This window comes from Trachurus japonicus, chromosome 24 (genome assembly GCF_045865225.1).
Source record: "Trachurus japonicus isolate A0001 chromosome 24, Traja_1.0".
Classification (NCBI taxonomy): domain Eukaryota; kingdom Metazoa; phylum Chordata; class Actinopteri; order Carangiformes; family Carangidae; genus Trachurus; species Trachurus japonicus.
In genome coordinates this window covers 20,241,122-20,254,431 of record NC_140930.1, presented here as the reverse complement: position 1 = coordinate 20,254,431, position 13,310 = coordinate 20,241,122, and the positions used below count along the sequence as shown (strand labels likewise).

General features: G+C 41.4%; 1 protein-coding gene across 5 annotated transcripts in view; it reads left to right on the top strand.

Annotated features, from left to right (window-relative positions):
* enah (ENAH actin regulator) overlaps nt 1-11,923 on the top strand; it is a 132,311-nt gene extending 120,388 nt beyond the window's left edge. For 3 of the 5 annotated variants that reach the window (XM_085770129.1, XM_085770128.1, XM_085770131.1), the window contains 9 exons: nt 2,099-2,433; nt 2,959-3,101; nt 3,491-3,539; nt 4,361-4,412; nt 4,637-4,703; nt 6,345-6,392; nt 8,107-8,191; nt 9,401-9,458; nt 11,134-11,923. In XM_085770129.1, coding sequence (XP_085626255.1) covers nt 2,099-2,433; nt 2,959-3,101; nt 3,491-3,539; nt 4,361-4,412; nt 4,637-4,703; nt 6,345-6,392; nt 8,107-8,191; nt 9,401-9,458; nt 11,134-11,171 — 875 coding nt within the window. In that variant the 3' untranslated portion in view covers nt 11,172-11,923. The remainder of the gene's footprint in view (nt 1-2,098; nt 2,434-2,958; nt 3,102-3,490; nt 3,540-4,360; nt 4,413-4,636; nt 4,704-6,344; nt 6,393-8,106; nt 8,192-9,400; nt 9,459-11,133) is intronic. The other 2 variants (XM_085770130.1, XM_085770132.1) reach the window with 1 other exon arrangement.
* Nucleotides 11,924-13,310: the final 1,387 nt, after the last annotated feature.

Genomic DNA, 13,310 nt, shown 5'->3' with positions numbered 1-13,310 from the left:
GTGTGTGTGTGTGTGTGTGTGTGTGTGTGTGTGTGTTTTATTGTGTGTTGTCTCTTCTTTTGTCTCCTGTTTCATGGAATATCTTTGAAACGTGTTTGGCCAACCACAGAGTTCATTATAACTCTTTAAAATGAGTAATGAGAGGCTATTTCAGTGTATAACTTCCCACTGTTTCCATGCTGCCCAGCCTGACCTCTAACCATAAACCCACTCACTGCTACTCACTACAGCTGCATGACAACAAAGGCATTCGCTGTGATGTGTTGTGGCATGCTGTCATTCCTAATGTGTGTGCTCCATGTTATGTTACATTTGAAAATCACATTACCACCACTGCTGCAGATAATGACAGTGGCGTAACCTGTTGACGTAACCTGACAAAGAATTATTCAGGCTGAAGCTTTGTTTAATGCTGACGGTTTGTGCTGTCGTTTATCACACTGACGTAACAATGGAAAAAGAGCCAGGGAGGAGATATTGTATGTAGGAGGGAAAGTAAAGCGCATTTCAATTTTTTTTTTTTCAAATGTACAATTCTGCGCTGTACATTCACTGAGCCCTTTCTTAGGAACACCTGCACACCTGCTTATTTACTGTATACAACTATCCAATCAGCTAATTGTGTGGCACCAGTCCACCATGGTGGTTCTGGGGCTGGTTCGGAGCCAGTGCCAAAGTTGGAACCAGTTTTCGTTGTTTCCACAGACAAAGAACTGGGCCCAGGCTGGGAGAACTGGTTCTCACCAGCTCTCTGCTGGTCGAGAACCCAGAGTGAGTTCAGTGAACTTCAGTCACCTCCTCTCCAACAGTTTTCAGATCTGCATCCACCAAAACACTCGTGGGCTGCTGTGGTAGAACAGGTGATTGGCAGCACGAATGTGATGCAGTCATGACTGAGGAAACATCTCAGAGGAAAAAGACTCCAACATCGTGTAGAGTCCAGACCACGAGGAGCTACTCGCCACTGTTGTGGTTTTTCTAATAGACCGAATCTCCTTGTTGTTTACTATTACTTCTGGGTAGAAAACCAGCACATAATTTGAATGAGAACAGTAGTAACGAACGAGAGTTTAGCTATATATCATATTTTTCACGCCCTGTCACCATTTAGACAAATCTGAAATGATTGAAGAAACATTACTATTTCTGTGTGTGTGTTTTGTGTTGCTATGTGTTGTATTTATTCAGTTTGGGGGAATCACAGTGTCTAGAAAGCATCAGTCAGCTCAGCTGTTAAAACCCTCCCATTGTCGGACATGACATGAAACTACTCCAGTTAGCTCAGTCATGTTCTAACTAAGATAGCCGCTGGAGAAAATATTTTATTGAGTTTATTGAGTCAAGTTAAACCGTTAGCTCGGCTATGATAATCATGACTAATTACAAAAATGTGCGCACATAAATAGTCATGTTTGTCCAATCATTGGTTTTATAAACTTTACAAACACCAGATCAGTCGTGGTTACCAAACTTTTTTGGCCCGTGACCCCATTTTGACATCACAAATTCAGTCACTTGATCGAGGCCGTCAATCAAGATGCTGCATTTTATTTGAACTGAATTTATATTTGAGAAAGTGAAAGTATAGATACAGTTGTTTAAGATTATGTGTGGTGTTTTTAATCATAATTTAAAAAAGAATAATAATTTTTTTTTAAAAACAGACATTTCAGGTGACCCCATTTGAATTCCAGGCGACCCCACGTGGGGTCCCGACCCCAATGTTGAAAAACTGTGGTCTAAACAGCGATATAGTGACATGAAAAATGAGATAGCGAAACTCTGGTCCGTCACTATTGTTCTGATGCTGGTTTTCTACCCAGAAGTAGGCCTAGTTGTAAACAACAAGGCGATTGGTTCTATAAAGTTCTCAGTGAGTGTATACAGTATAAGACGTGAGTTAGTTACACAGTGATGAGTCCAGTCTAAATGTCACATGATGTGTTGAAGGCCTCAGTCAGTCAACAGGTCGTTCCTTTGTGATGTTGTGATTCTGATTAATGACAGTTGAACTCAGTTTTCCTTCCCTGTGTCTTTGCCCATCCCCCAATGTGCCCCACCCCCCTCTCACCCCCCACCCTCCACTTCCCTCTGACAGACGTGGTGCAGACCCCGGGGTTGACCACCCCCACCCCTCCCCCGCCTCCGCCCCTGCCGCCCAGCTCCACTGTGACCTCAGCGACCGCCACCCCGGCCGCCACCCCCACCACCCCGGTGCCCCACCCTCCCCCGCCCCCTCCCCCTCCGCTCCCTCCCACACTGACACCATGCGGGACGCCCCCGCCCCCGCCAGGTCCTCCTCCTCCCCCCGGAGCCCCACCCCCGCCACCGGCGCCACCCCTCCCCGCCGGCCTCTTCTCTCCCGCAGAGGACCGCCCCCTCTCGGGCCTGGCCGCCGCCCTCGCCGGAGCCAAGCTGCGCAAAGTGCCAAGGGTGAGCGCTTGATTGGTTCCTTGATCAGTGGAAGGCTTGACATCTCATGTCTTTGTATCTGAACCACACAACATGCAGATAAAGGCCTTATTATGTCAGTGCAACACATATACATATACATACAGATACATACACAGCGCTCACACGTCATCGCACAAAATCATTGTCACTGAAACATTTGCACACACACACGCCAAGTTCATGGATGATTTCACACACACACACACACACACACACACACACACACACACACACACACACACTATCACGCAGAGTCTTCATCTGCTATGTCTCAGACTAGGAGATTTACATATGATGCTATAGCGTCTCTGCCAAACAATACACGTCTTTTTGTGTCAATCAACTTTAAATCTGACAAAAAAAACATTGTAGGCTATTTTTAAAAATATTTTTGATTTTACAGATAAAAACATTTGAATTCATATTTTATCCCCAAAATAGGGTCAACAGAACCTGGTGTGTCAGTTTGTTTTTCACTGTATTTTTTTCTTTGTGCGTCTTCAGAGTGACGATGCCGGGGCGGCTCTGGCAGCAGCCATGTTGGGGGCTGGTGGAGCCGCAGGGGCCAAAACTGAAGCCAGAGGCAACGGCCCTCTGCCTGGAGGAGGAGGGCTGATGGAGGAGATGAGCGCCCTGTTGGCCAGGAGGTATAGTTGTGTCTCAGTCAGACATACTGCACACAGTCATTAGTTAAGCATTAAATACTGAATTCATCATTTATAACACATTAATACTCATTAGTATGTAGTTTATAAACACAGTTGAAAATGTTTTACTCATCATTAAGCACTAACTGTATTTATAAACTACATACTAATGAGTATTTATGCGTTACAAATGAAGAATTCAGTATTTATTAATGCTTAACTAATGCTTAATAATGTGTACTAAAGTGTTACCAGATACTACTACTAAAATGCTAAAAGAAAAGAAATGTTGAAATACGGGTGAGAATCTCAAGAAAGATATTGATTATATTAATGATGTAAACACAAAAAAGGCTGTTTTCCTCATTAAACCTTTGTGTGTCCTCCAGGAGAAGAATTGCAGAGAAGGGCTCATCACCTGAACCTGACCAGAGATCAGTAAGTCTGATTAGTGCTGCTCTGTTTTCTGCCATGTCTACAGTTGCTTTGATTTAGGTCCAAAACTGTCTTCACTACTTTCCCTCCACTGCTGAGTCACACACAATGGCGTCTCTGTGTGATGATCCACATAGTTTCCTCAGTGCAGGCTGCACAATCTGCACTTCATTCACCACATCTCTGCCTGAATGGACTCCTCGGTCACTGAAATACAAAGAAAGCATTACAACAGGCTAATATTCATATTGATGGTGTTAATGCAAAGAATTTACCAGTTTTGACATACCATATGCACCACACTCCTGCTCCATCTTCTCCCACAGTTTACAGTTACCATTTAATTCCACTTTGATGTTTTTGATGTTTCACATTATAGGTCTTCCAACAACTGACAGAACTAGCTTCTTTTTTTACTATGGCTTAGTGCTAAGCAATACATGTTATGAATTGTTAATGAGTGTTAATGAATTTTATTATTTTCAAACTATATCTTGATCCACAACATGTTGCAAATTTCTTAGCTCCCCCATACATACACAAGTTTAACATTTGATGCATGGATATCTGTCAGTCAAAAGAAAACAAGAATCAGTTTCTTAGTTTTATGCTGACCCACTTAGAAGGAAAAAGCGAGGAAAAGTGTGCTGTGTTTGCCAAGTATTCGGTGAAAAAAGGTGCAGGAGCAGGTTTATCTCTGTTGTTCTAAGTTTGAATTAAACCAGAGGTGCAAAGAAGAAGAACTCCCTCCTCTCCACTGTCTGATTATCACATCTGTGAGTGTGACTCCTGATCTTTAAACCCTGTCTCTGTCTGTCCAATAGGAGGAAGGCGAAACAAACACAACCCCTAAAATGTCAGCCTGTAGCACACCAGGTGAGTGTCAGAGGGAAGACTGAGCAGCAAAAGCAGAGGCAGATTAACATGCAGCTTCCTAACACAGGCCATGAGGACGCAAGTTAGCAACACACTACCTACATTTCTTTTTCTTTTCGGATTTTCATGCACAAATCTGCTATTTGGAAGTCAGCTTGTTTGTTTTTCCCAGATGATGATCACATGATGAGATTCTCTCAACTCTGTTTTGTCTTTCTCTGCAGACATGCCCAGGAAGCCATGGGAAAGAACAAACACCATGAATGGTAGCAAATCTCCAGTTATTGGAAGGTACAGTATCCCTCCACCTGTCTGCTTCATATTGTGTATAAATGCATTTAAAGTAGGCCTACATTTTATATTCTATACATTTTGTTTACAAGGGCTCAAAATATATTTTTTACCTACCAGATTATTTGTGATTATTGCCTAGTTGACTAGCTAGTAGCAATACTAGTTTCCTTTCAATTAAAAGAAACTATGGGGGGGGCTTATAGATTAGCATCAGCTAGCTTTAGCATGAAGCGCTGCTGGGGCCGTTCAGTGCTGGCTAACATCACTAAAGCTTATGTAGCCTTCATGTGCATGTTAGACGTACGTCAGACACCCAACTTACTGCTGAGGTGTGAATGAACATATTAGCTATTAAACTAGCAGAGTTATCAAGATTAGTTTTTCTTTAAATGTATTATTTTCTTTTGATGTTGTCAGCCTCTTTGTGTGGATATGGATGAAATTCAACACCCTCCGAGGGTAAAGATGCAGTCCGGTCATTACTTCAGAAAAATGTATCTTTTTCACACACCACACTAAGAATTTAAAAACATTTTCGCACATAGTCTCCAATAGCCTACTTCATAAAAATAAAGTAAAAGTAAAAAAAAAAAAAAGTATTTCCTACTCTCTACCTCAGAGATGAAAGTGTCAAGTGCCAAGTAAACTGAATAGAATATCCTTAATTGTACGTTTTTCTTGAAGACAAAATTAAATATGTGCAGTCAGAGACTCATGTTGCCACATAGTTGTTGACAGTACTTTTACCTCAAGATAGAGCTATTGATTGATTGATTGATTGATTGATTGATTGATTGATTGATTGATTGATTGATTGATTGATTGATTGATTGATTGATTGATTGATTGATTGATTGATTGATTGATTGACTGACTGATTGATTGATTGAGTCCCATGAAGGATCCATAAATGGAACAGTGCTAAAGGTCCAGTTACATGTAGATAGATCAATTCTTCACTGCCATCATCTTAATTATGGCATAATAAAATACAATGACATTCAGTTTTGCAGAAAATCTTTTTCCACAACTGTTTTCAGTCAGTTGGTCCATGACCTTACAACCTTAAGCCTCTTACATTTATTTTATTGATTTAAGAGAGAAGGGACAATGCATATTTATGAACATTTTAATGTGAATATACCAGATTGTAGTCCCAGGCTGATTTCTGTCGGTTGTCCCGAAGCAGATTGATGTCATGGGGGAAAGGAAACATTCAGAAAGTAAAAACAGTGTTAAAAACTCTTTTATGACCCACTGTAAAGCACTTTGGTACACCGAAAGGTTTGTTTTAAAGGGCTGTATAAATAAAGTACATTTACATTTACAAAAACATGCAGCAGAGATTTTAGAGAGAAAAAAACAGACAGCATAGAAATTAGACTGCTAGTCTAATACTACTATACAGAGTTTACACTGGGTAAAGTGCCCAGTGCAGTTGGGATAAGTTGATGCACATACAGACCAGGGTTAACAAAGTGCTCAAATGTTGTAACACTGTTGATAGTGTTAAAATGAGTGCCAAAAAGGTGTCATGCACCTGACCCAGAGCCGTGTGGTTAGTGTGAGGACATACAGGTGGAACAGATAGATGCTACGCTGTCATTTGTAAAGCCGGTGTCTCTGCTGCTCACACAGACGAGAGTCTCCGTGGAGATTTCCCATGGGAGCAGATTCCTCCAACAGGTAGAGAGAAAAGGCAGTGGAGAGTTCCAGAAACCCTTTGCTTTAAAAACAGTCTCCTTTTTTGTCATTGAGGTTTGCTGTGATGGGCGTGCTTCCTTCCTTTTTTTTTTTTTTTTTTTAATAATTATTATTATTATTATTATTTTTTGGGGGGGAGGAGCTAACTTGAAATGCTTGGATTAGAAGTATGGAATGAGTTGTGTGTTGCCTCTGTCTTCTCTGTTAAACCTAGGAGCCTGCAGGGTCCATCTCTGCTCCTACTGCTGTTACAATATGTTGTGTGGGCTCTAAACCAGTCACTGTCTGGATGGGGATTTATAATCCAGTTCTTGCTCTTGCATGCTTGCTCAACCTTCGAAACCTCTCTTTTTTTTCCCCCGACCTTAAAACCAGGGAAATCCATATGTGTGCGTCACAAGCTCTACACCCACCCTATCATACACCCAAACACAAAAAACGAGTGTCCACCCAGTGCAGAGTAGACTTGGCACAGTGTTATCATCCTAAAGCCAGAACAGATCCAGCAGGCTCTCACAGATAAGACCCCGCTGTGTGTGTGTGTGTGTGTATAAATGTGTGAGTGTGCGACCAGATGGGTGGTTTTGATCGCAGCTCATTAAAAGTGACTTTAATATGTGACCCAGTGAGAGCTGAGCAGACTCCCATGCTGCTGGGAATACGTTTGACTTTTAAAAAAACAAACATCTTTGTAAATGAAAATGTGGATGTCAATCATTGTAATTATGAAGTTACATTATCATACGAGGAGAAGCATTAAAAACAGACTGAGTGTTTCTCTCCTTGACTTATACGCCTCACCTCTTAGGCTTCTTTTGTTCTGTTGTGTGTACATTAGCTTTAAACCGGAAACACCCAGAATAATAAAACTGAAAGACTCCCAGCATAATTTTCCGCCCGCTGGTGTAGCACGGCTACTGAATGACCTGCCGCCGAGCACATTTCCTTTTCTATTGCCTCTGCTTCCTGCAGCACTTCCTCTCTTCAAAGTGATTGGCCGCTCGGTGGCTTTTCCACCCTCATGACTCGAGACGTCGAGCAAAGAGCTTGTTCGGCGTCTCTGCATCGACGTGGCTCTTTCATTAATCGCTGGCTCCTCCGGTCTTATCTCTGAGCCGCCTTTAGGCTGCGCTTTTCATTCAAAGATCATCTGGGCTCTAGTTTGGTGAATATGTGAAGGAAATGAAACTGAACGTGGGCACACTACAAGATCATTTTGTGATAGGTTGGAGAGTGTGTAGAGGTTTCTAACATCGTGACAGGTGTTTGTGAAGTTTCATTGGCTGCTGTGAACAGTGTGTGCGTGTGTCTATGTGCATGTCTATGTGTGTGCATGCTGGTTCCCTAACTGCAGTTCAACCAGCATCTTTTATGTGTGTAGACAAAAGCCTAAACATTTGTTTGTGTCATCGGATGAAACAGACTGAGAAGCTGCTTCACGGGGAGTGAAAATAGTGAAATCTTACTTCTACACATTAGACAGTGCATTGAGTTAACATGAAGCAGACCAGACTGTGATAGTTTATCAAATTTACAGTCTATTCAAACAGGTCACATTATCTCCTAATGAAGATGCAGAACGAGAGGCAAAGGCCGACCCGTGCAGCTCTGCATTGATTTGACATAGATAAATGATGGAGACATGGTGTTGACCTTTGACCTCATCACTGCCACTTTTCTGTGTCTCTTCTCTCAGACCTAAATCCACTCCTACACCTACTGCATCCCTAAGTGCCAACGGTGTGCCAACAGAAGCTGTGGACTATGACAGATTGAAACAGGTAGGATATGTAAATGTACACTATAGGGTGTAATGATGATGTCTGGTTGTGTTTTCCTCATTCACACACAACTTTTTAACACAAAGGTTTTTTTATAACTAACAAACTGTATCCTTTTAGCCTTACATCCTTCACTTTGTGTGCTTTAATGTTTTATACATACACACACACATCCGTTCTCTTTATTTCCATTACATATATTTTGTAATTTAGCGAAACCTCTACAGCTCTTTGTAGCTGTTAAAACCTGTTGGGGGGGATTAGTAGCCTGTCGGTCTGGGTTTCTTCTGTGAGCTGTAATAACTGCACAGCTTACAGTATTCAGATATGTGTGTTGTGTTCAAATCTAAAATACCCATAATTTGCAAAGTACAAAATTCCTGCACAATCACATACACTGGTAATCTGCCATTTTCATGTTAAAGAGACTTTTAGTTGTTTTCAATTCCGTTTTTGACATTTTTTTCTGTCTTTTACTTCTGCTGGTCAGAGACTTTATGTGATTAATTGTTACTGACACATGGAAACACGCATATTCAATTTTATCCACATATTATCCATGTTTAATCCAATTGTTTTTCTAAAACATATTTTTTATGTTAATATTTTGCAGGAAATATTTGTAAAAAATGATGTTAAATTCTGCCTCCATTGACAGAGGAGAGAGGATTTTCATTGGTTGGTCTGTTTTTCCATTGGTAATTATGCAGCCCTTTTTTGATAGTGAAACAGTGTGGGTGTGCACAGTAGTGCTTCTCCCTCTGACCTCTGCAATGAGTGTGTTAGATAAGTGGAGAGTCTGTCACAGTGCTGCCTATCTGTCACTACAACTGGTCACAGCAGCGCGGCTCAGACTCAGATGACACCCTTCAAGGACACTGCAAAGTTCACACTGTCCTTATCGTTTCTCTCATTCACTGTGTGTATGGAAGCAGCAGATCGCAGATCTCGGACTGAAGGCTCATAATGCCAATGTAGACACATGCTCTCTCTGTCAGTTTGTTTATGTCTGTCTGTCACTAAGTCAGTATTTAGGCCTAATCTCACAGGGATTAACTACTTTCCAAAGTAGACAAAGAACCTTGTTTTAACAGTTGGCAGCGGCTCCACCTAAATCCCAACACTACTGTCAGTTAACATGTGTGAGCTGAAGGTGGAGATGAGTCTGCTGTGGTTTGATCTAATGGCACTGTGTGGTTTCATTTGTAGGACATTCTGGATGAGATGAGGAAGGAGCTGTCGAAGCTAAAAGAAGAGCTCATTGATGGTAATTTCTACTCATACGTACACCACACTGTCAGTCTACATTCGGCACTGTTTATTTTCAGGTTGTGTATATTTAACTGGCAGGAAGTGAAATAGCGTCCTGACTTCTCAGAAACATCCAGTAGCTCACCAGTTGGCATCAGAGGTTCAGTGACTCATATGTTTAACAACAGCAGCACAGACTGTGGTTTTACATATGCATAAAGATAATGTAGCATTAGCAGCACTGGTGATGCTGCAGCAGTGGCAGGATTTTCAGTTTTGCAGGCTGCTGCAGTGACATGGCCTCGGGCCCAAACCGCCATAACAGACCCCAGTGTACTGGAGGACTGAGGTCCAGAGCTGAGCCAACCTTTTTTTTTTTCAGGGATGTCACTGTCACTAGAACTCAAGTGTATTCAACAGTGACATCTCCTGTCAGAAACAATGACCTGGATATTTTTGGATAAATCACCACCTTCTTTAATGTCAAACTAAGTTCATATTGTTTCTTTCATTTAAACCTGGACAAACAAAACCAAAACTGACAGATAGATTATCATTTGAGTGAAGTGACCATTTAAAGGAGCTAATCTGCCAACTTTTGCTGTTGCTACACAGCATTAGCATCAGCATCAGCCCAGTCAAGAAGAAACGTTGTTAAGTTCAACATCAAACTTCACTCCTTGATTCATCAACTGGTGGAAGTCATGTCAGTGTGAACTCTTGTATCCATTCTTTTCTTTTCTGAAGTTTTCATGCTAACTAGCTAGTCGGTATCATGACATCACTTTTTAGTGGTAGGCCAACTGCTGCCCTGAAGATATAGCCTAGCTAGCGCTGTCTTTTAATCAATCTTAATCAACCAATCTTTTATCAAGCAACAACCACCACTGCTCCTAGCTAGAAACCCACAGCAGAGGACAAATAGCCCCGTGAAGTAAAAATTGGTGATATAAATAGCTAACCATATAGGCCTACTTCAGAAACTCTGGCCTACTGAGTGCTCAGTATTGCTGAAGAATCATGCTGCAACAATGATCATGAGTGGATTAGGAGTATAAAATAGTATAATAGTGTCTTGGTTATAAGCAGGTCAGGGTTCAATATACTAAAGTATCAAAGCCTCCTTCCACAGACAAATACACGCAGCCTGTATTCGGACAGGCTAGGCAGGAGGATGACTGCATGAAATATTATTTCATAAAGCCTTCAGGGTAACACTTTATTTTAAGGGGTCCTTGTTCCTGTGTATCTACCTAATTAATTACAGTGTAATTACCTATGTAACCGTATGTAATAACATGTACTTACATTGTAAATACATAGTGTATTTTGGTGTACTTACAGGTCCTTGTTACACTTGTAATAAGAAATGCTTGTGCAAAGAGAGAGGCCACTTTGGCATTTCTTATTACAAGTGTAACAAGGACCTGTAAGTACACCAAAATACACTATGTAATTACAATGTAAGTACATGTTATTACATACGGTTACATAGGTAATTACACTGTAATTAATTAGGTAGATACACAGGAACAAGGACCCCTTAAAATAAAGTGTTACCGGCTTCAGTTATATGTAATGGATTTAATAGCAATAGTATCTTGTCAACTTCCATTTGCGTTTCGTACACTACAGCATTAGGTGGATGATGCAGATTAAAAATAACTCTGTGGTTCTTTTTGTGTCCTCAGCAATCAGGGAGGAGCTGGGCAAGTCCAGCACGGCATAGAGGATCTGGACTCGCCATTCAGAACATCTACATCCACGTGACCCGACAGATAAACCACGGTCAATCTAAGACATGACAAAAAACGACAGCAGCAACACGACGGTGGAGACGGTGGTGATGAGGAGGATGATGATGATGATGATGATGATGATGCTGATAATAATCACAATAATACTGAGAGAGGACTTTTTTTTGGGAGTGGGGGGTAAGAGCGGCATTGGACTAAACAACAAAGGACAGGGGTAGTGGTGATGCAAGTCTCCTGTTCCCGATGACACCCCCACCCCAACGTCCCCTCCACCCCCTCTCATCCTGAATGGGAGGGGAAGGGAGGGGGGGGCAGTGTGTGTTCTGAGAGAAGCAAAAGTCTTTATGCAAAGATGATTTCTGTCTCTATGTCCAGTGATAACAAGAAAAAAAACAGAAAAAATAACCTGAACTCTTGGATGATACTGTATTAACCATCAGTGAGCGGCGACGCAACAATGAGTCACAACTGTTGGGATTTCGATCAGTAGCGGAGCGACAAGGGGAATGGAAAAATAAAAACCTTTTTTTTTTCCCATAATGCCATAGGGGTAGCGTGTGTGCGTGTGCGCGAGTGTGTGAGTGTGTATGGGGGACTGACAGTCTCTGGTGAAGTCCACCACTGCAGGACACTGTAAAGCTCGTCTTCCTTAAAAAAAAACAAAAAAACAACTATTTTAACCTAAACATGTACAAAAAGAGAGAAAAAAAATCTAGAAAATAAACACACAAAAAAAACCCGTATCTATCCACCATGTCTGTTTCAGTGTAGATCTATGGCCATATCAAGTAGCTCAATAATCCAGTCTTTAAACAGGAAACTCTCTGTCTCTCCTCTGTCGTCTCTTCATCTGTGGAACCATAACCAGACGTCATCGTTTTCCCTCCTGAAGTGTGGAGACATTTTACCATCATGCTATAGTTGACCATGGCCACACGTGTAGATAGAACTGACTTCCCTCCTGTACCTTTTTCATTTGAAGACTCTCTTCCTCCCCGCCCGCCTCTCTTCGTCAGTCTCCGCCTCATGCCATCACCTTTTAGTTTTTGTTTTTTTTTTACGTTTTGGTGCACGCGCGGTCAGGTTTTCTTTGCAAGGTGAAGGTCACAACAAGTCTGCCACGAAAAATTAACTCTCACAAGTTTTTATTACAAGCAATAAGTGTAGCATCTATTCTAAGGCCCACCTGCCCGAGTCCCAACGCCACCAAACATTACTTCAGTGTGTGCGTCTTGTCCTCTGAGCCCACGTAGGTGCCGTTTTTCTTTTCTTTTTTTGTTTGACACGACACCTCTTGTCAACTGTGTTGCAGATTTTCTGTGAAACTGAAGGCTGATGAAAGAATATCAGAACAACACTGTAACAATCACAACACAACACTTTTTTTTTTTTCTTCCTATGAAATCCAAGGATACTGTATCTTTAGCCACATTGGAGTTGAACTGATTTTTATGGTTTATAATTATTATTTTACAGCATTTGTAAGAGTAAAACTTTTTTTAAGTGCACAGGTCAACCCAAATGTGTAAGAGATGGTGTCCATATGAGGACATGAATGTGCCATTCACTCTTTTCACCAGTGCTTACTGATGATGTGTTTGTTTCATCTTTATGTCTTTGCCTTTTTCTCCTGCCTCTATCGAAGCTGTAGTTTCCCTCAACACACAGAGAGAAGGGAAGTGTTACTTTTATTTCTTAAACTCCTTTATTTCAACATTTCTTTCAGTTTTGTTGAGTACAATCAACCTGAGAGGGATATGTTGGGAGCTGGTGTAGCTGTTACTCTTAGACGCACGTTACGGTAAAAGTTCATGTTAGTTGTGTTCTCTGTATCCAAATGAGATCCTGAGGAAGGGAAGGCCTCCCGTAATACAATCAGACCTCAAGACTCTCCAACAGCCACATTTACAGTGGAGTCTGCAGGAAAAACATGGGGCTTAAAGCAGATATCAGTGGAATGTTTTTGTTAATATAAGTCCTAAATAGTCCTATTTTCCGTCAGCAATCACTTACATGAAGTATTTCAGCCTAAACACGAGTCTCTCCGTCACTCTGCTCTGCTGTAACCCGAGGAGAAAATTTTCCTTGTGGGATACAAGTGTTATCCAATG